General features: G+C 34.0%; 1 protein-coding gene across 1 annotated transcript in view; it reads right to left on the reverse strand.

Annotated features, from left to right (window-relative positions):
- Positions 1–21,820, reverse strand: part of LOC135125857 (disintegrin and metalloproteinase domain-containing protein 19-like) — a 56,295-nt gene that overhangs the window by 8,109 nt on the left and 26,366 nt on the right. Inside the window, exons 2-6 of the mRNA XM_064051582.1 lie at positions 20,080–20,180; positions 9,880–10,281; positions 9,649–9,822; positions 2,134–2,303; positions 1,610–2,084 (exon numbers count right to left, since the gene is read on the reverse strand). Of these exons, the coding sequence (XP_063907652.1) occupies positions 1,610–2,084; positions 2,134–2,303; positions 9,649–9,822; positions 9,880–10,281; positions 20,080–20,180 (1,322 nt within the window). The remainder of the gene's footprint in view (positions 1–1,609; positions 2,085–2,133; positions 2,304–9,648; positions 9,823–9,879; positions 10,282–20,079; positions 20,181–21,820) is intronic.

The following is a 21,820-nucleotide window of genomic DNA, read 5'->3' on the forward strand; positions in this document are numbered from 1 at the left end:
CCCTGTGTTCTGTTTTTGAAATAGTTCGAAAGAATCTTGCGGATCCCCTGTGGGCCTTGTTTTTGAATTACTTTGAAAGAATCCTGGGGACCACCTGTAGTTTTTTAACTAATTTGAAAGAATCTCGGGAACCTTTTGTGTCTAGTTTTCGAAATACGTAGTTTCAAAAAACTCCAGAATCTCTTTTTTGTATTTGAAGTATGTACATAGTTTGAAAGAATCTTTAGGATCCCTTGTCTTGTTTTTGAATTAATTTGAAAGAATCTCGAGGACCCCTGTGTTTTGTTTTTCAAATAATTCGAAAAAATCTCGCGGACCACCTGTGGGCCTTGTTTTTGAACTACTTTGAAACAATCTTGGGGACCACTTGGGTTTTATTTTTTAAATAATTTAAAAGAATCTAGGGGACCTTTTGTGTCTAGTTTTCGAAGTATATACATAGTTTGAAAAAGTCTCCAGGACCCGCTTATTTGTTTTTGAAGTATGTAGTTTGAAAGAATCTGGGATCTTTTGTCTTGTTTTTGAATTAATTTGAAAGAATCTCGAGGACCCTTTGTGTTTTGCTTTTGAAATAGTTTGAAAGAATCTCGGGTCCCCTGTCTGCTTTTTGAAGTATTTTGAAAGAGCCTCGGGGACATTGTGTCTAGTTTTTGAAGTAGTTTGAAAGAATCTTTAGGATCGCTTGTTTTGTTTAGTTTATGAAATAGTTTGAAAGAATCTTGCGGACCCCCTGTGGGCCTTTATTTTTAACTAATTTGAAAGAATCTTGGAGATCCCTTGTCTAGTTTTTGAATTAATTTGAAAGAATCATGGGGACACTTTGTTTTGTTTTTGAAATAGTTTGAAAGAATTTCAGAGTTCCGTGATCAGGGGCGAATGGGACTTGCTAAACTTGAGCCGGAAAAATTTAGACCGGCGCCTAAAAAGCCGAAAATTGACTTCATTTAAAAGTATATAAAATTTGGATTCGCGCATCGGAACTTTGGTGTACCACGGCCACTGGTGTCTCTGGAAAATTGTAAGAATCTCGGGCACCTCATGTGTTTTATTTTTGAAGTAGTTTGAAAGAATCTTACGAACCGCCCGTGTGGGCCTTATTTTCGACCTAATTTGAAAGAATCTCGGGGACCCCTTTTGTTTTGTTTTTGAAGTAATTTGAAAGAATCTCGAAGACCGCTTGTGTTTTGTTTTTGAAGCAGTTTGAAAGAATCTCGGAGATTCTTTGTCTTGTAATTTGAGAGAATCTCGAAAACCCCATCTGTTCTGTTTTTGAAGTTGTTTGAAAGAATTTCGGAGTCCCATACTCAGAGGCGAAAGATATTTGTTGAACCAGCGTGGGAAACATTTAGACCGGGGCCTAAGGTCTAAATTTTACTTCATTGATTAAAGGTATATAAAATTTGGATTTGGGCACCGGCGCTCAAGTGTACCACGGCTACTATCATCGCCTCTGGAATATTTCAGATTTCCAAATGGTCCCATCCGTCCCTATTTACAACTAATAATGAAGCCGATGCAATAATAGGGAACGCAACCCAGAATACATTTTCACGGCATTCGTACCCGTATTTATTAATTTATGGAAAACATAATAACAATTCCTACTCACCGCCAAATCGCAGCATTCCCCTGTTGCACAACTCGCATTTCCATACAGCATGCAAGTCGTGGCATTGCAGCAAGTGTTGTCGCAATGCTCCGGCAAACCGCAGTCGCATTGTTCCCCGGGTTCGACGAACCCGTTTCCGCAAACCGGGCTGTCGAACAACGCCGCCGGCTTATTCTTCAGGCAATAGTCCATCCCGTGGGTAAACGCCAGCAACAGGTAGTTCAAACTACAGGAGGACCAGTGGGTGGGCGCCACCGTCGAACTGCTCGGCGCCATGATGCAGCGGTCGTCCGGACACGTGCACTCGTTGGTGTCGTGCTCCATGCCGAAGTTGTGGCCCATTTCGTGGGCCACCGTCGTGGCCACGAGTCCCACGACCGGCGAGTGGTCGGTGTTCACCCCGCCGGAGTACTCGTAGGTGCAGATGGGGCCTTTGAGCGCTTTTCCGACGACCCCGTTTTCGAAATTGAATTTGCTGCAAATGGGAAAGTTAGGTGGGTGCGGTGCGGTGGGTAGATTGTTACGTCAGGAGTTGAGCGTTGTCGTTGGGGTGGTCCTTAACGAGTTTCTCGCGGCGGTAATGGAGGAAGTTGGTCAGGGTGGCGTCGCCGTTGCTGGAGAAGTTGATTTCGTCGTTTTCGGTCCAAATGACGACGCCTACTAAGGCTATGAATATGTTGAGCGGGGCGTAGAGCTGAAACGAAGAGGAGTCTTGCATTTATTGGACGGACAAAAATGCGCATTAGTTTCTTATAGAGAAAGGTATATTTATTGTTGGTTGAAGATCTCTCTGTAATAAATTGTTTGTTCCTTGACGATGGAATCTTTGCGTTGCTTGTTTGAACTTTACATGAATCATCTAATAATTCGAATGAAAGTAAATACCGTGAAATCACACGTCTAAGTAGTCAGGTATCGGTACACTTTTGTGTACCTTTTGGTTATTGAATTAAGAATACATACGTTGATTATGGATTTTGATATAAATTCGTTAATTTTGATATAGTGGCATCAAATCATTGACGTAACGATATCGTCAATCTAAATTCTGGTCTGTAAAAACCCATGTTTTTCTCGTGTTATATACATGCATATTCATATCGTTCTTAAAAATGACTTGATTAAAAAACAAAACCGCTTCCCACTGTAGGCAAAAATATAGTCTCTTTATATTTTTAAAGGACTGGAAAAAATGAGTCCTCCGAAAACGAATTATCCAGGCTTGTGCGTATTTACTCCGGGACATTTTATTGTTCCCCATTACGGTTTGCTTATCTCTTTTACTGCGTATACAATTCTTGTTGTGGTTAAATGAAACGTTATTTGGGAAAATTTATCTTCATTATAAAATACTAAACAATATTTGAGATAATTTTAACAGATCACTAACTCAACGAGCTAATAAACGCTAAAAATGAACTTATTTAGGAATTTCCAATGACATTTATGTGCTACTAGCATCTACACTCCGCTTTCCCCACTTGTATTTTTGACAGTTTCGATTTTGACATATATGTACATATAAATATTACAGTACAAAAAAAAAATTGTACGTACTTATTTGTACACCGTTTCAAGCAAATAAACTTCATCCCCTAATTCACACCCTTAGAGATGGAATTTTCACAAATCCTTTCTTATTGCTCACCCAGACCGTAACACAAATCTACTGTTCAAATTTAGTGTTTCTGGCTTGATGAGTTAGTCAAGTCAGTCAGGAGTTCTCCCTTTATTATATTAGTATAGATATGTGATTATCTCAACTTCTGGATGAAACTCTCTCAGTTCTTTCGAAGTGTTTCCTAACTAAATTTTGAAATAATGAGGTTTTTACGTCGAACAAGTTGATTAGTTTTCGCTCACATCAATTTTGTTGGGGTCAATATGGGAGTAAAACATGTCTAGAGAATTTAGGAAGGTCATCAATAAAAAATAAAAAAGTAAAAATAATTTTCGTTGAAAAAAATTGAAACTTCACCTGTAAAATCTGTTTTATTTGGCACCTTTTACTATAAGTGGTAACTTGCATTATCCATTATAATAACATTATTATGTGGCAGTGTTTACACAAAATTTTCTCTAAAACATCTTTCAAAGACGCTAGAACGCAGTCAGTTGTTACATTACCACTATTCTCTAGAGATCAAGATTATGTGTTCCTGAAACTGTATACAAAATAATTATTTTTTCCTTTTTTTAAATTGTTGTATCCACATTGAAAGCAACAGAATAATCCAATTGTTCGTGTTATCAAGCGTACTCAAAGTTTCGTCTAAATAAAAAAATAATTTGTCCTCATTCCTTTATTTTTTAAGCCTTGTAAATAATCATATCTCCATTTCCGTAACCTTGTTGACTTTAACACTAAAAGACGCTTATTCATGACACAATCAAATACTTTTTGTGAAATTTCCGCAGTGTTATCTTTCCACAAATCGTTCTTTGTTTATATTTTCTAATACCATTCTCCATACTTTCGAAATCCAATTTCCATTAGCAAAATTAAAAAAACAACTAACATTCCACTCTGTGTCCTCAAACAATTCGAATGTTGCGTTTTTCAATGATAATTTCGTGAAAACGAATAATCTTAAAGCATAATTAACCAAGTTCTTCAACTTGACTTTGGTCCTCCTTGGCCGTTCTGTTATCAAACGTGGGTTAACGTTCTCTTCTACACAATATTTTCAAAATTTTTGCATTTAAAAGTTGTTAGCATACTTGATACCAGGCGGCATTGATTTTATAGGAAACAGTCAAACAAATTTGGTGAAAGCATCAACTATTACGAAAATGTGGTTATAGATCTTGTTGTGTGCTTTCTACAGAACCTAAATAACCAACGTCTGAAGCGGCAGATTTTTATTTGTTTATTTATTTATTTATTTATTTATTTGACTTTAAAATTTGTTCAGGCGGGAGTTCTGACAACACTAATTACCTTTTTAATTTTTAAAATTGTACTTTTTCATAAATACTAATAATTTCTTTTTAAACTGTGTTGTCGTTGAATAAATTAATTTACTAATGGAGTGATCTTCAATACTATTGCTTATCGCAATAATGCTTTTTGTTGTAAATATTATAGCGCAAAAATTGACGGTGTGATCATAAAATTTTATTAAGTAAAACTCACTGAAAACAACGCATAGCATGTTTCTTTGATAATCTACACCGACTTTTGCTTTGGCCATGTTTTTCTGTTGGTCAATCTAATTTTCTCTCAATGTTTTTTCACGTATCCAAACCTCTTTTAATCGCATACAAAGTCTCACAAACCTTGTAGTAACCTTGGTACAAATATTTATCTTCCAAATCGTTTTAATCCGTGAGTTAAAATTGTTCTTCAAACTATTCGATCCTTTGTTCTATGGAATATTCTTTGTTATCGTTTAACATCTTAACTGTATTTCCGATTCGTCATCTTTATCGTCTTCCTCAATGCAGTTTTCGTCAACGCTATAATCTTCATTACCTTCACTGTCATTTTTATATTTCTCATCGTCATTTTTTCCGTCGTTTTCACCGTTTTGATTACAGTCGTCTTTTTGTACAACTTGATATCCAAAAGATGTTTAGCTCCTACAAACTTAAACTTTTCGGTCATTAACTCCTATCTACCGGATATGTGAAGTCTGCCTTTACGGATGTTTTTCATGTTCGCATGCAAAAATTGTTTATGAAGAAACTAGTGTCTACCGTCGTATTTAAATCATAAGGGAAATATTGCAAATTATGTACCTTGTGTGTCGCATATTTATTAGTATTTTGTCACTCTAGTAGTATCTGTGCATCTTTCAGCTAGCTATTCGTCATATTTTCGACTATCTGCCTTATCATTTCGTGGCTGTCTTCTGTCGGTTTTCCCCAGAAATGTGGCGTTTTTGCGAAATACACCAAAGCGCAAAGATAACACAATATTATTTGTTCAATTTGAGAAATTTTAATAAAACTTGTTGCAGTTTCCTTTTCCGTTTTCAGACGTGTTAAATTTACATCAAATAAGCTCTAAAAAATTGCTCGTGTCTTACAATTACCGGTTAGAATTGTTCGATAATGTTATTAGTTAAAAACGTATCTGAAATATTTAGAATGAATTGCTACTATGCAATTTTATTATTATGATTAACGTAACCTGAATTAACATATCAGTATCACATCCTGCAACTGACCTGATTAAATAAATATTAGTGAAACAGATTTAACAGTTAATTAGTGGCCACATACATAATTAAATTTATAATGCATTATTTGAAGCTTTCAGCTTCACGCTCTTTGGTTGAGTTACTTTATAATTTATTTTCACGAGTGCTCGACGTCAAAATTAAATTAATTTTCCATTTGCTTCAACATGAAAATTATACAGCATTATCATGTGTATTGTCGACGTTAATGGTGACATTGGTTAATGTTTAAATTGTGAATGGAATTTAAATTGTCGTAAAACCAAAAATAAAAGTTAACTATTTTGGTTTTTATTAATTTAAAATTTCGTAAGTGGAATGACACATAATCAAAATAACTAAACATGTAATCATCAGCAAATGAGGTAAAATAAATAAATACACAAATCAATTTTCAGTTAATAATAATAAATATAATGCCAATCAAATTTCAACACAGATAAAAACACACTTCCGGATTTGTTGAAAATATACAATAAATAATATACACAGTCTACGATAACACATTTTAATTTTCATAACTTTTCACAAATACATATATCATATGTTAGACTTGCACCAATCAATTATTTGCCAATTTGATAAAACTGGAAGGCAATCGTTGACCTCGAAGAAGATAACGAGAATCTATATATACACAAAAAAATGATGAAAATTATGGAAATGATGAAAAGCCGAAATAATCAAACAAAAATAATTTTACTTCTGACATTTTCGACCATTTTTCAACTAGAAGTCACTTTCGGCTTCCAAAATTCCTACCATTTTTCCAAAATCGCCAATTGAAATATAGCTAATTTTAAAGTTCCGTCAAAATCGCTAGATATCAAATTTTTGTATAACATACACTCTAAGAAAATAGAGGGTGGGCGGGCGGGGCTAGTATTTGATAAGATAAGACGATTTTGGCAGTTTTGAGATTTTCGACCATTTTTCAACTATTTTCGCAAATTAGTTGAAGACATTTTCTTGTAGATTTCATCCAGAAGTCATTTTGGGTTTCATTTCTTCGGAAATTGGTAGCCTTTTTTCAAATCGCTAATTGAAATATAGCAATTCTTACAGTTTTGTCAAAAAGCTCGCTATAAAAATTTTGTAGAAAAAAAGGAAATTATTATTAATTTTTGTTTCACAAAATATGGATAATCGTTTCAAGAATTTACTTTGAAATTTTAATATATATACATAAATGTTTAAAATTTGTTTATTTGGAACAATAAAGAAGTCAGGACAAGTCAAATCACGTTAAGTCAAATCAAGTCAGGTGCATGCAATAAGAAATAAATTTTATAGCAAATAGTATGGCAAAATACTTAAGTTACGATTCGCGCTTTTTTCACTATTTTCACATCTTAAGTATTTAGATTCTATTATTAGTTTCCAATCCCACTCGACAAAAGAACATAATTAGCCCCGACCACCCACCCTGTCTCCTTTTCAGTGATAGATTTTATCCGATCTGAATGAAATGAATGTTCTTATACTGAACAGAAATAAAATTAGTCGTTAAAATGAGAAGAGGGGGGTGGGTAGGACTAGTACTTAAAGACTGATATTGGCAAATGACATACCCTTTAAGAAAATAAAGGGCGGGTGGGCGGGGCTAGTACTTGCTAAGATAAGACTGAATTTGGCAAATGACACACACCATAAGAAAATAGAGGGTGAGTGGGCGGGGCTAATATTTGATAAGAGTGATTTTGGCAAATGGCATACCCTCTAAGAAAATAGAGGGTGGGAAGGGCGGGTGGGCGGGGCTAGTACTTGCCAAGATAAGACTGTATTTGGCAAATGACACACACCATTAGAAAATAGAGGGTGAGTGGGCGGGGCTAATATTTGATAAGAGTGATTTTGGCAAATGGCATACCCTCTAAGAAAATAGAGGGTGGGTGGGCGGGGCTAGTATTTGATAAGATAAGGCTGATTTTGGCATCCCACTCGACCGAAGAACATAATTAACCCCGCCCACCCACCCTGTCTCGTTTTCAGTGATTGATTTCATCCGATCTGAATGAAATGAATGTTCTCATACTGAACAGAAATAAAATCAATCGTTAAAATGAGAAGAGGGGGGTGGATGGGGCTAGTACTTAAGACTGATATTGGCAAATGACATACACTCTAAGAAAATAGAGTATGGTGGGTTGGGCTAGTATTTAATAAGATAAGAGTGATTTTGGCAATTTTGATATTTTCAACCATTTTTCAACTATTTACGAAAATTAGTTGAATACATTTTCTCATAGAATTCGACATCTAGAAGTCATTTTCGGCTTCGTTTTTTTTCGGTAATTCATACCGTTTTTCCAAAATCGCTAATTGAAAAATAGCATTTTTTTCAGTTTCGTCAAAAAACCCTGGCAATAAAAATTTTGTAGATAAAAAAGAAAATTATTATTAATTTTTGTTTCACAAAATACATATGTACAATTGCTTCAAGAATGTACTTCGAAGTTTTTATATATATACATATTTACAAAAATGCTTATCTTATCAAATACTAACCCCGCCCACCCACCCTCTATTTTCTTAGAGGGTATGTCATTTGCCAAAATCACTCTTACCTTACTAAACCAAGTACTAGCTCCGTCAACCCGCTCTCTATTTTCTTGGAAGGTATATCATTTTCCAAAATCAGTCTTATCTTACCCAGTACTATACGTACCCCCCTCCCCCCATTCTAACGACTAATTTTATTTCTGTTCAGTCTAAGATTATTCATTTCGTTCGGATCGGATGAAATCAATCACTAAAAAGAAAAGAGGGTGGGTGGGCGGGGTTAATTATGTTCTCTCGAGTGGGATGCCAAAATCAGTCTTATCTTATCAAAAACTAGAACCGCCCACCCACCCTGACTCCTTTTCGGTGAATGATTTTATCCGATCTGAATGAAATGAATGTTCTTTTATTGAACAGAAATAAAATTAGTCGTTAAAATAAGAAGAGGGAGGGGTGGGTGGGGCTAGGACTTAAGACTGATTTTGGCAAATGACATACCCTCTAAGAAAATAGAGTATGGTGGGTTGGGTTAGTATTTGATAACATAAGACTAATGTTGGCACTTTTGACATTTTCCACCATCTTTCAACTATTTTCGAAAATTAGTTGAAAATATTTTCTTGTAGATTTCGACATCCAGAAGTCATTTTTTCGGAAATTCGTACCGTTTTTCCAAAATCGATAATTGAAATATAGCAACTCTTGCATTTTTGTCAAAAGAGCTCGCTATAAAAATTTTGTAGATAAAAAAGGAAATTATTAATTTTTGATTCACAAAATACAATTGTTTCAAGAATGTACTTTGTAGTTTTTATATATTTACACAAATGTTTAAAATTTGTTTATTTGGGATTATAGAGAAGTCAGGACAGGTAAGGTCACCTTAAGTCAAGTCACGTCAGGTGCATGAAATGAGAAATAAATTTTATAGCAAATAAGATTACAAAATAAGTTACGATTAGCGCTTGTTTTACTTGTTTCAGATCCTAGTTTCTATTATTAGTTTCCACTCCCACTAGACAAAAGTTTTAATGTTTACTTGTCAAATAAAAAACGCAGACAAATTTCATTTGTTTTTTAATTTATATTGTTTTTTCCTTACATTATTCTTTGACTTTTTTAAGTTTAACGCATTTCCGCACGACAACCTGGTTACAGAAATAAGGAACCCCTGAAGAAAAATTCCTCCAAAGGTTAAGAGTGACAATTCTTGGAACGAAGCCCGAACTAAAACTGTAATCGTCGGAACCCCGTAATTCAAACAAATTAAGTTGTGCTATAATTACATTGTAGCACGCTGCATTCCAGGTTTCGCTTTACGGAATTGACAAACCCTAAAAATAAAAAACTTACCCCGTTTATTATGTTGGCAATAGTTTTGCAATGACGCTCCACTTTGCTCGTGCTCTCCCCTAACTCCTTATACTCCCGATTGTCGACCACTAAAACTAATTCTACGTATTTCGATTCTTTGTTCGCGTTGTAGGGTCCTCTAACCAGCTCGTTTTGCTCAGCGGCTCTCTTATACTGAAACGAAATAAAATTCCCAAATATCCCTACAAACTCCCCAAAACCTCCACTCACCCTAAGTATCCTATTATGACTATGCTTCTCCTTATCCTCGACCGTTTCGGGAAACCCGCAGGTTTTATTATTCTCCACCAGATCCGAATGTTTGTACAAAAAATGCTCGTCTCCCATCTTCTCGATATAATGCATCTCCTCCCCGTCAAAAATCACCCCCGATAATCCGTCGCACGTCGACAGAGCCACCCACGAGTCGGGTTTATTTCTGACTTTACCCCCGTAATGGCACAAATCAATTTCTCCGGGCCCAGGCTTGACGACCTTATGGCCGCCTTTTTCCTGAGTCTTCCGGAAAAATCCCTTCGGGATGAGCTGTTTATTGAGGGTTAGGTCCAGAGTGAGCTCTTCTCCGTCCACGGGGACGGTCACCGTGACGTAATCCAGGTGGTAGCTAGTTCCCTGTGAATAAAAGATAAGTGTTATTTGTGGCATTGGAGGTTGACTGTGGGGCCGCAAACCTACTAGATTGCCGAGATAAGGAAACAAATTATCGTGGATCGATAGATAGCAAGGGTTCGCGACGCTTAAACGAGCAAATATTAGTAAGAATAAAATAATAATTGGACATTTCTACAATTCTCATACTTCGATATGCGGAAAAGTAATTCGTATTAGACTGAAAAAAACATAAATGTGAAATCTGGCGATGATTTATTATTATGTGCAGATAGATCAAGTCCGAAGGGGTCTATGATCTTGATCTTCCGTCTTCCGTGCGCATTAAATACCAGATGGAACTTTCTTTTTATCGTGAAAATTGTAGGAGAAGTCTCCAATTCAATAAAGATAAAAAAGAAATTATATGAAGTAATTTGAAATTATAACATAAAATCACTTTCGGCAACTAAAGAATGAAGTTTAATTTCGTATGCAAATATTTAAAACACGTTAGAAGATATTCTAGAGCAAACAAAAAATAGTTCCTGTTAGATAAGAGGTGCTTAGTTTTGGAGCGTATTTTGTAAGCAATTAATTTCAGAAGCTTAAAATAATTACAAAAAAAAAAAAAAAATCGGAGCTTTTTTTTGGTCAAAATTAAAAAAATCACAGCGTGTTAAATTTGTTGGTCACAAAATATTGATTTTGAGATAAATTAAAAATATAACAACAACACTATTCGAAGAATGATTTGAAAATCAGATTTGATCAATAACATAATCTGCTTATTTAATATTTTTAGTCACCCTGTATATGCAATGCTAAAAAATATTAATGCATTGATAAACCACAAGTATGGACCCGTAATATTTTGAACATTTTATGTAGAATTTACTCAGCAACATAGGTAAATAGATAAATTTTGATTAATGATATACCATGCTTATAATAACCTTAAAACCTTTGCAAAATTTCATGGGTGTGGGTTTAGCAACAATTCAATGTGGTAAAAATTTAGGTTAACACCATAGTGTCACTTATTCGTCAAGTGAATGTTCAAGTTCATATTACATCTGTGCCTTGTATCGTTCTATTTTAAAACTTAATGCAGTGGTTAAAGCTTCAAAATTTTGACAAATCAAGTGTAGGCACATCCACTTTCGCGTAAAATGTTGCGCCTATATAATTTTGATTTTTTTTTTCTGAAATTTGGGTGCCTAAAGTAAAAAAAAATCGAAACGGATTCATAAACTATAAGTACAGAAGTGTGATTCATATTTTTTCTCCTAGAGATAATGACTAGATTTTTTTGTACTACCTATGATTTATAATGTGTATCTTGTATACAGGTAAGGTACCTAAATCTTTTTTTTTCAAGTTTGTATATCATCTTTAGTTTTTTTTTTGTGGCTCTGCATTGTTTCCACTACAACCCCTATATTTTCACTGCAGGTCCCTACGGATCATTTTACAATCGTCATCAGCTCTGTTATTGTACCGTCCAACCTCGCATAATCACATTATAAAATTTTAGTATACAAAAATAATGTTCCCAGTATATACTGCTGAATATCATTCAGAATCATGCGAATGCAATTAAGCCTAATTGTAGTCAATTACATCAACTCTAAGTTTTAATAGGGTCAACCACGCGTTTACAATCAAACATAACCTAACTTTCTATTTTACACTAAGTTAAATTTCTACTTGTAGGCTAAAAGTCACTTTTTGAGGCTGAAATCTACAAAAAATTTCTTTGGTTAACTTTTGAAACTGGAAGAGAAAACGTCAAAATTTTGAAAAATTTAATTTTTGAAAAAATTGTCGAAAAATTTACAAAAAATTCTGGGATATAGATCTCGACGTACTGATTCGAAAAATATACTGGGTACAAGATTTTAGAAATTTTCGGTTTGAACCCAATTTTTTTCAAAATTTCTAACAATTACCGGAGTTTCTGAAAAATGTGTAGGAGTTTTAGAAGAAATTAGGCTGCAAGAAACTTCTCGAGGATGAAATCCACTAAAGAAACTCTTTCAGTAATTTTTGAATTTTTTCGAAAAACGGTAAACATTTTCATATTGAAAAATTGAGCTTTTGAAAAAATTGTCGAAGAGTTCATAAAAGATTCTGGGATATAGATTTCAACGTATTGATTCGAAAAATACAGTGTGTTAATGGTCCAAGACCAAGATTTTGGCAATGTTTGGTTTCAAAGTTTTTTTTCCAAAATTCAAAAAATTACCCTAATTCATTAGGGAATTGAATGATCAAATTTTTGAAAAAATGAGGCTGAAAGTAACTTTTTGAGGCTGAAATTTACAAAAAAAGTCTTTGGGTAACTTTTGAATCTGGAAGAAAAATTGTCAAAATTTTCATGAAAAAGTTGTCGAAAAATTCACAAAAAATTCTGGGATATAGGTCTCGACGTACTGATTCGAAAAATATACTGGATTAAAAAGTCAAGTACACGATTTTAGAAATTTTAGGTTTGATTGAAACCAATTTTTTTTTAAATCCTGTGTCTAGGAGCCAGATTTTAGGAAATTTGAAATTCCTTTTTCAAAAATTCAGAAAATTACCCTAGGTAAATCATTGAGAGATTCTAAACAAATGGTAAGAATTTTTGAAAAAATGAGGTCGATAGTAATGTCGTATCCACAAAAAAAAATTTTGAATGTGGTTGAAAAAAGGTCAAAATTTTCATAGCAGACGAATATTGAAAAATTGAGCTTTTGGAAAAGTTGTCTAAAATTAAAAAAAAAATCTGGGATATAGATCTCGACGTACTGATTTCAAAAATATAGTGCATTAAGTGTCCAGTTACTTGATTTTAGAAATATTTGGTTTGAGATAATTTTTTTTTTGAAAATTACCCTAATTCATTCGGAGTTTCTAAAAAAACTATAAGAGTTTTTGAAGAAATGTGGCCGAAAGTAACTTATAGAAGTCAAAATTTACTAAAAAAACTCTATGGGTAATTTTTGAATGTGGTCGAAAAATAGTCAAAATTTTCATAAGATCAACTGAAAAATTGAGCTTTTCGAAAAGTTGTCTAAAAATTCACAAAAAATTTTCAGATATGAAAAAGTCAAAATTTTCATAAAGGGGGAATATTGAAAAATGGGACTTTTGTAAAAGTTGTCTAAAAGTTAATAAAAAAAATTCGGAGGTATAGATTTTTATGTACTGATTACAAAAATATAGTGTGTTGATCATCAAGGAGCAAGATTTCAGAAATTGTTGTGGAAAGACGACTACGTATATTAAGAAAAACAACGCCAAAATATAAACCCCGCCCACCCACCCTATCTCAATTGTGAAGATCTTTTTCTATTCGTCGTGAATCAGGGGGCGGATCTTAATTAGAAAATGTTTATTTCTCTACAAGAAATTACCATGTGAAAAAAGTTCTTAAGTCATTGTATTGTTCAAAGAAAACTATATGTATTATGTAAAAATGAGTGCAGAAGATTAAGTCCCACCTATAACGGCACCGATTTCAATTGTAAAAAATTGTTGATTTTTCATTCGTTGTCAGACTTCTAGGGGCGGAGAATAATTGCAAAATCCACAAAAGTGTACCATTTTAAACATGTTTCGAGTTTTTTGTTGTGAAAAGACGACTACATATATTAAGAAAAACAACGCCAAAATATAAATCAATAGATAATATCGCATAAAAAATTTCAACATTAAATTGATTTTAGAGCAATAAAATACATTTCTTTCTGTTTCATATTAATGACACATTTTTGTTATAAATACATTTTAAAAATAGAAACATGTTCTAAGCATTCTGACGTGTAACTTTGAAACCTATTATTTTCATGTCCACAAGAAAAATGACATATTACCTAGTACATGTGGTGTGAATACCAATACAACACTATATATCATGTCACTGCATCATATGGTCTGAAAATATCAAAGATATTAGATAATTTCTTCTACGAAAATCACGTCCCTTGACTTCAATATTTTTTTGAAATATCGTAATTAACTTTCAACAAATCAACAAATTATTTTAACAAAACTTAAGTCCGTTATGTATTTTCTGCGAGAAATTGTAAAATTTAATGGACCAAGTTTCGTTATCAAATTATTGCGGAGGATAATTAGACATAGTTTTACAATATACACCATATTCGTAAAATACCCGTATAACCGGACAATAATCAGTCTAGTAGTTTCCGAGATTCACTGTCTAATAAATATCGATACAGACGACAGACAAATGGAACGGAAGACCCATTTTTTTCATACTCTAAGGGTCATGAAACGTCGAGAAAGCATTAAAGGAGCTGGTCGTCGATGGACGTCGTTACAATACTTCCCTAGCTTAGGCTCCGGAAGTAGTAATTACTTAATATTTCGAGACGATTATCTAATAGACCAACATTAATTATAATTAGGGTAAGTTCACGATAAATTTGAAAAAAGTATTCTAATTGGTTCACTTAGTTTGAAAGGTCGCCTATTAAAAAAAAAAAACAAAAACAAATCTAGTAACCGCAGTGACTGTTTTTGCGGGTTTTACGAAGTATTATATAAAATTAGAAAATCGTTAAAATGACCCCAATACAAAACAATGACAATTTTTTTCTTATCTAGCGAAGGAATGAAAATAAAACAGATTTATACTACTGTAGATCCACTATATACCGGGTGTCTGGAGAATGGCGGATTAACTCTTCAGGACGTTATATACGGGGGTTTCGGGAGTCCCAAAAAAATAATAAAAACAATTCTTCATGCTGTAGATTACGAAAAAAACGTACTTTTATAAAAGTAAAATTGGCAACACTGCACGGACCTGATGCGTGATACCTCCGGCTTACTTTCTTATTTCTTAGTACCGATGGTGACTGAAATCCACCTTTTTTTTTAGGACAATAACCATAACGACCAGAAGTCATTAATCGTTATGCATTATTAATAAAACAAGCTGTTATTTTTCATTAATTAATATAAACAAAAAAAAAAAACATTTAATAAGACTTTTATAAATTACAAACAAAAACAAAATCAATAAAAGAAAAATCCATTAAAGCATAACCAACTAAACACTACAGAAGATGTTCAAAATTCCTGCCGTTTTTTGTAAAAGTGAATCATCAGTATTTACTAAGGTAAAACTGATTTTGGCAATGACATACCCCATTAGAAAAGAGAGGGAGGGAGGGTGGGTGGGTGAAGCTAGTAGCTGCCAAGATAAGACTGATTTTGGCAAATGAGATGAGAGGGCGGGTAGGCGGGGCTAGTATCTCCTAAGATAAGACTGATTTTGACTAATGAGACACCTTTTAAGAAAAGAGAAGGTGGGTGAGCGGGCGGGGCTAGTACCTGTTAGGATAAGATTGCTTTTAGCAAATAAGATCCTTAGAGGGTATCTCGTTTGCCAAAGTCAGTCTTATCCGAACAGGTACTAACCCCGCCCACCCACCTTCTCTTTTCTTAGAGGGTATGTCATGTGCCAAAATTAATTTTATCTTAGCAGCTACTAGATAGGATAAGACTGGTTTTGGCAAATCACATACCCTCTAAGAAAAGAGAGGGTGGGTGGGCGGGGTTAGTACCTGTTCGGATAAGACTGACTTTGGCAAACGAGATACCCTCTAAGGAAAGACAAGGCGGGTGGGTGGGGCTATTACCTGTTAGGACTGATTTTGGCAAATGACATATGCTCTAAGAAAATAGAGGGCGAGTAGCTGGAGCTAGTACCTGTTAAGATACGACTGATTTTAACAAATCACGTATCCTCTAGAAAATGGAATTAACTTATAAGAAGAAAAGACACCAGAGACACCAAAACACTGTCAAATTCTTTCCAAACAGGAATACCTAGGACCTCAAGATCGTTTTAAATTTTCGAAAAAAAAAAAACGGGGCCCCAAAATTAACTCAAAAACAAGTCAGGCCAGAACTTTCCAAGAACAGAACACCAAAGTCCCCCAAAATTGTTTTAAAGAATTTACAAAAAAAATCTCCACGGGCTAATAAAAATTAAAACACAAATATTGAGGCACGAATCCAAGTTTATAGGACGAGCAGCGAAGCCGCGAGTTATATAAAGGATGAGTGCCACAATGGCCTTATGAACGAGTAATTTATACTATTTTTTCTACCGAGCACGTTTTTTTGCAAAATTTAATTGAAATTTGCATTTTTTTAAATCGGGGGAATTTTGTCGTGGTTGGTGATGGGTTGGTCTGACACTAACCACGAAATATTTGAGGTTCGAATTTTCACAACAACAACTGTAATTCGTATCAATGCGAATTTTTTAAGTCAAAATTGGTTAAAATCTCTTGTGAAGAAGTTAATAAAGTCCTTACGCCTCCGGAAATACGAGAAATTTTAATTTGACATTTGCCACTGACATTCACCTGACATTTCTCGTCATGGCTACCAATCTTACCGATCTAAATTACACCAGATCTATTTCAGAAAAACATATTTATTTTTTATAATTTATTAAAAGTTATCCGAAAATACCCAGGGGATCTAAAATTAACTGCGAACATTTTAAACTTAGGGTTTTGAAAACTTTGACAATTTTTGATACGTCAAACATTTTTAACTGCTTACTCGATTTTTGTTGATTTGTACCTTCGCTTTATATCAGGCAAACAATGTTGCCATACGGAATTTTATCAAATTATTATGAAAACAACACAACCATATCTTTGTACATTATAACTGAAATGGTAATTAAACATGGTCATGGGTGAGAGAATTATTAACGAAAAGTTTTATTACTAGTTATTGTGATAATGAATGTGTGTAAGGAATTTGTTTACTATTTTCCCAGATTCACCAGTTGATTGTTAAGAGCGTAGCGGAGAGTTAATCCGCCATTTTCCAGACACCCGGTATACTGCCTACTTTACTGTTACTAAATATAAATTAATTTAAACATTAATTGTTTTACTAGAGATCTTAAAATTAAACATTTTGAATGAAGGCAAAATGAAACAGTGTTATTGGATGTTGTCCTAAACGACCCTAAAGACATTTCCTCCACAGAAAATTTAAAAAACTTTAATTTCAATGTTTAATTCTTGGTGATTAATAATAACACCAATTTTTCGGTGGCGTATCAAATGAATGTCGTAAGTTGGAATCAGAAAAACTGTTCAGCCAATGTCAACTGAAAACAAAAGAAAAACGGAAAGCAAAGAAATGTATAAAGAAATTAATTGAAAACGACACCATTTACATAATTGTTTTGCAGTCTGGATACACGAAAAGATAAATTTAGATTTCCATACATACATTATTCAAGTTTTTCCAGTTTAAAATCATTTCTGAATTATACCGTCGACGACAATCAAATTTGTTTTCAAAACAAATGGTGAAAATATTTTACTGAAATAGAAATCCAATCAAAGTGATGGATTTTTAGTTGTGTGCGAAAATAACCAATTAAAGTGACATTAGACTAATAGCTTCTATGGGTATTTATCGGAATGTTCGATTTCTTGATAAAGAAAAGTTTAAAAATTCATTAATATTTTTTAACTTTCGCGATTTGCTGATAGTACTAATGACTCAGGAGACACAAGTATGTACGCATAAGGATCACATTGTGGAAAAACTGATGTAAATTGTAAATGATTAGGCCATGAGCACAAGGTAAAATTATTGTACTGAAAGTACTGTTAGAACAATGGGGAATATTATAAACAAATATAAGAAAACTGCTGCGATGCATATTCGCAACATTCGTTCAGTTGTATTTGTTTTCAACTGTAAAAACATGTCGAGAGAATAATCAGTACGTTTCTCTCGATAATAATAACCCTTCGTTTTTAGTGTCGATTTATAACAAAGTAACTTGCTTTCTAAAACTCCAATTATATTTTATTATTTAAACAACGCTTCGACTTAAAAAAAATAAGAAACCGCTCCTAAGATTGAAACAATGTGTTCAGCTTTGACCAACTTAGGAGCTACCTTCACTACTTAATTTTCTTATGAAATTACGTAAAGAATTCAATTTGAACGCTTTTGCGATAAGAACTGTAAACACAATTGTGTTTGTAAACTGAGTGTAAAAGTCAATGTTAAATTACAATAAAATCTGAAATTACGAACATTGTAAAGTAACAAAAAGTAACTGAATAATTTTTTTAATTTTGAAATTTACACAGTGGTAGGTTTGAAGATTAACTAGAAATAAAGCAACCTACATACTCACTTACGCTTTATCGACAGAAAAATTAATAGTGTTCAGGTAATTATTTTTGTGTTTCAAGTCAAACTTGAAAATGTTTCTTTGAAATTGTTACTGTTGTTTTTGCTCAAAGCAATATTCCTTCTTACTTTGTTATTTACAACGAAACAAAAACGTAGCAAAAATTGTCCAGCGTGTACATTTTATGTTGCAGTGTACCTTGAGACATTTTTTTCATTGCGATGTATCAGAAAACCTCCCACAGTTGAAAACCTGTAAATTCGTAATACATGTTTTCACGTTCTTGTTATTTAATGGCCATATAAACTTTAAATTAACGATCTTCAGTCAATTCTCCTGAGTCTGGTAAGAGGTTTATAATTTGAATTCTATTGTCAAGGGACCACACCATGACGTCACGAAAAATTATCGCGTACTGTTTGTTTAATTATATACCTTTTTTATTTCAATCGATACTGAAGTTTAACATTTATGACATGTTTGCATGACACGAATATTTCTAATTACATGGTAGCTCTTGGGCAAAATAGCAGCTAAAAATGTTATTTCATTACGTCTTGCAATTAATCAAATGCTTACCGTTAGCAAGCTACAATTTACACTTTCATAATTAATTGTGTTCTTTACTGGCAATTTCAAAGGTTTGGCAACTACTAAAAATAATAAAACAGTTAGTTTATTTAGGACACTTGACTTGTTTATTATTTACAACAAACATTTTTATTAATTTTAAGAAACGAAAACCGTAAGCGATCAGTCGGAGAGACTTCTTCGGACGACTTTCTGGGATTAAAGCTAGATCGATTTTTAATTTACATAATGGCTTCTGGTTTCTGGTGACAAGAAACTGGGACGTGATAGCAGATAAAGCCCTGGGATTTACTGTTTTACTTTCTGCGAAGATTTCGTTTTGATATCGCCACTTTGAAAAGAGGCGCACAATTTTCTACACAATTTAATTAAGTTGGTTAAATAATTACTCGATTTGGCGTTAAAATGGAGATAAATTTTGATGTTTTCTCGATCTCACACCACTGTCATCTCTAAATTGTCAACGCGTGAAATATTAAATGTAGGATAGTTTTCACCTTTCCCTACTTCACCTTCTCTACTCGTTAACGCATATGGACAGCATGAGATTACAATCAACGTGTATTGATTAATTAGAAATTAATTTCATCGTTCAATGTTCACGATGACCGTTCAGATATGCTTGAGGGAACGATTTAACGGTTGAACTGTTAATTTTTCAAGGTAAACAGTTAACTGACATTTTGTCTAGTGGGTAAAAAACGAACCGCTTGTTCAAATTTATGATTCGTAATTCAGTCATTATCGCTGACAATTACTTTAACTGTTTTGCGAGTTTGTAATCTACCTGGAACCGAAATTCTATTTTATCGCTAACTTGCCTAAACAATACCAAATTTCTGCCTGGAACCGTTTATAAATGAGTGCATTTAAAAATATAACGCTTCTAGTAAAATGTGCGTTAAAGTGGGATTTATCTCGGGCCAGTGGGCGCAAGATTCGTTCCGTCACTTAACGAATTTATTAGCGCAATTGGGTTAAGTGTTAAATTGACTTTTCTGGCGAAAAACGAAATTAGGTTTGTTTACCTCATCTTTGCTCGTCGATATTTGCCTCTTCTCTCTTCCATGGTATATCCTTGGCTTGACAAGTGTGTGGCGGCTGAAGTCTCTGGCAGGATGTTGTTCAGCTGGAACAGAATTTCACGATAAGAAATTGGAGATGTTGCTAAGTTTTTTGTCAACACAATTTAATGTCACGCCGAGAGACGAGGGCTAATTCGACTCGGAATTAACTTGCTTGGCGACAGCACTCGGACATTTCAATTTTGCTCCATTTACCTGTATTTCACTCTGCGTTACGAAATTCACGCTTTCGCTTCTATCGCTGTTACAATTTCTAAAAAGCGCCAATTTCTCGCTGCCGGTCAAAATGTGCCATTTATAACGATAGGTCACAGACAGTTAATTAAATGTGGTGCGTGGAGAGGCTATTTGTCGCTATTCAAGTGAAACTCGAGAAAAATTGGCGGCGATTACAGCGACGGACATGAGTAGTTTTATTAGATGAAAAAAGAAGATCGAGCGATTACATTTTTTCTAGTCTGGAAATAAATCGGTGCATTTGGAAGGCGTCCAAACGAACAAGGAAACAAGAAAAATGCAGACGGGTACGAAATTAGCATCTCTGCAGGGGAGATTCGGAATTCTGCGCGGCTGGATACGAGGATTTTAGCAGTTTCAGACCTCGTTGACTAAAAACAATAATAGACGAGGACCGTGACCTGAGTATATTTGGAGCTGAACTAATTCACACAAAAATGCAACATCGGCTTGGAAATACCGAGACAAGTTCAGTTATTTGCCACTTAAAAAACAGTAGTCATTTTGTATCCAATTTCCTGATACAGTAAGCTTTACGATGCGATATTGAAAATACAACGGATACAACGGAAAAGACCCTGAGAAGGTATCGTTCAAACACAATCAGACCTGTTGAAATTCAAAAGTTAAAAATATAAGTAAAATTGACTATACCTTTGACTAGGATTGACAACCGCGTCAGTCGTTTTGCAGTCAGCTCAACAAATAAATCAAAACCTCGACCAAACTGATACAATATCGTGGTTATAAACATGTTTGGATATGATTTATTTTTTTCTTTATGGCCAATATCCGTTCTATTGCCCCCATTTGTACCGTTCAATGCAATATCAGTACGGTTTAAAGCAAAAAATATGGAAATTCTACATCAAGCAATAAAACAAAATCGCACTCTTAAACTTTAAGTTTGACTGTAAACTTGTATGTATTACATAGGACCTATGCTTTTTGTACCATCCTAAGCTACACCCATTTTGTTTTGTTTATAATGTTTACTAGGATGCTTTTAATTCATGTTTTGTTCCATCTGTTCTTAAAATAAAAATTGGTCTAGGGTATTAGACAGAATTTCAACCACAGCTTCTTCATCATAAATATTATAAAATTTGATCTTGAGAATTTTATTTTTATAATAACCCCTACAAGTTAAAAAAATCAAGGCGAATTCATAAACCACCAGTTCGAAGTACATATGTTATTTGATAACATTTAAATGGCATTTACTATCCAAAATCTGTATGTAACGCCACTTGCTAAGATAGATTGATTTTGGCAGATGACATACACTCTAAGAAAATAAAGGGCGGGTGGGCGGGGCTGGCACCTGCTAAGATAATACTGATTTTGGCAGATGACTTACATTCTAAGACAATTAAGGGTGGGTGGGTGGGGCTAGTATGTACTTGCTAAGATAGACTTATTTTGGCAAATGATATATCCTCTAAGA

This window comes from Zophobas morio, unplaced genomic scaffold, assembly GCF_036711695.1.
Source record: "Zophobas morio isolate AGI-343-1 ecotype UQ-CSIRO unplaced genomic scaffold, CSIRO_AGI_Zmor_V1 ptg000009l, whole genome shotgun sequence".
NCBI lineage: Eukaryota > Metazoa > Arthropoda > Insecta > Coleoptera > Tenebrionidae > Zophobas > Zophobas morio.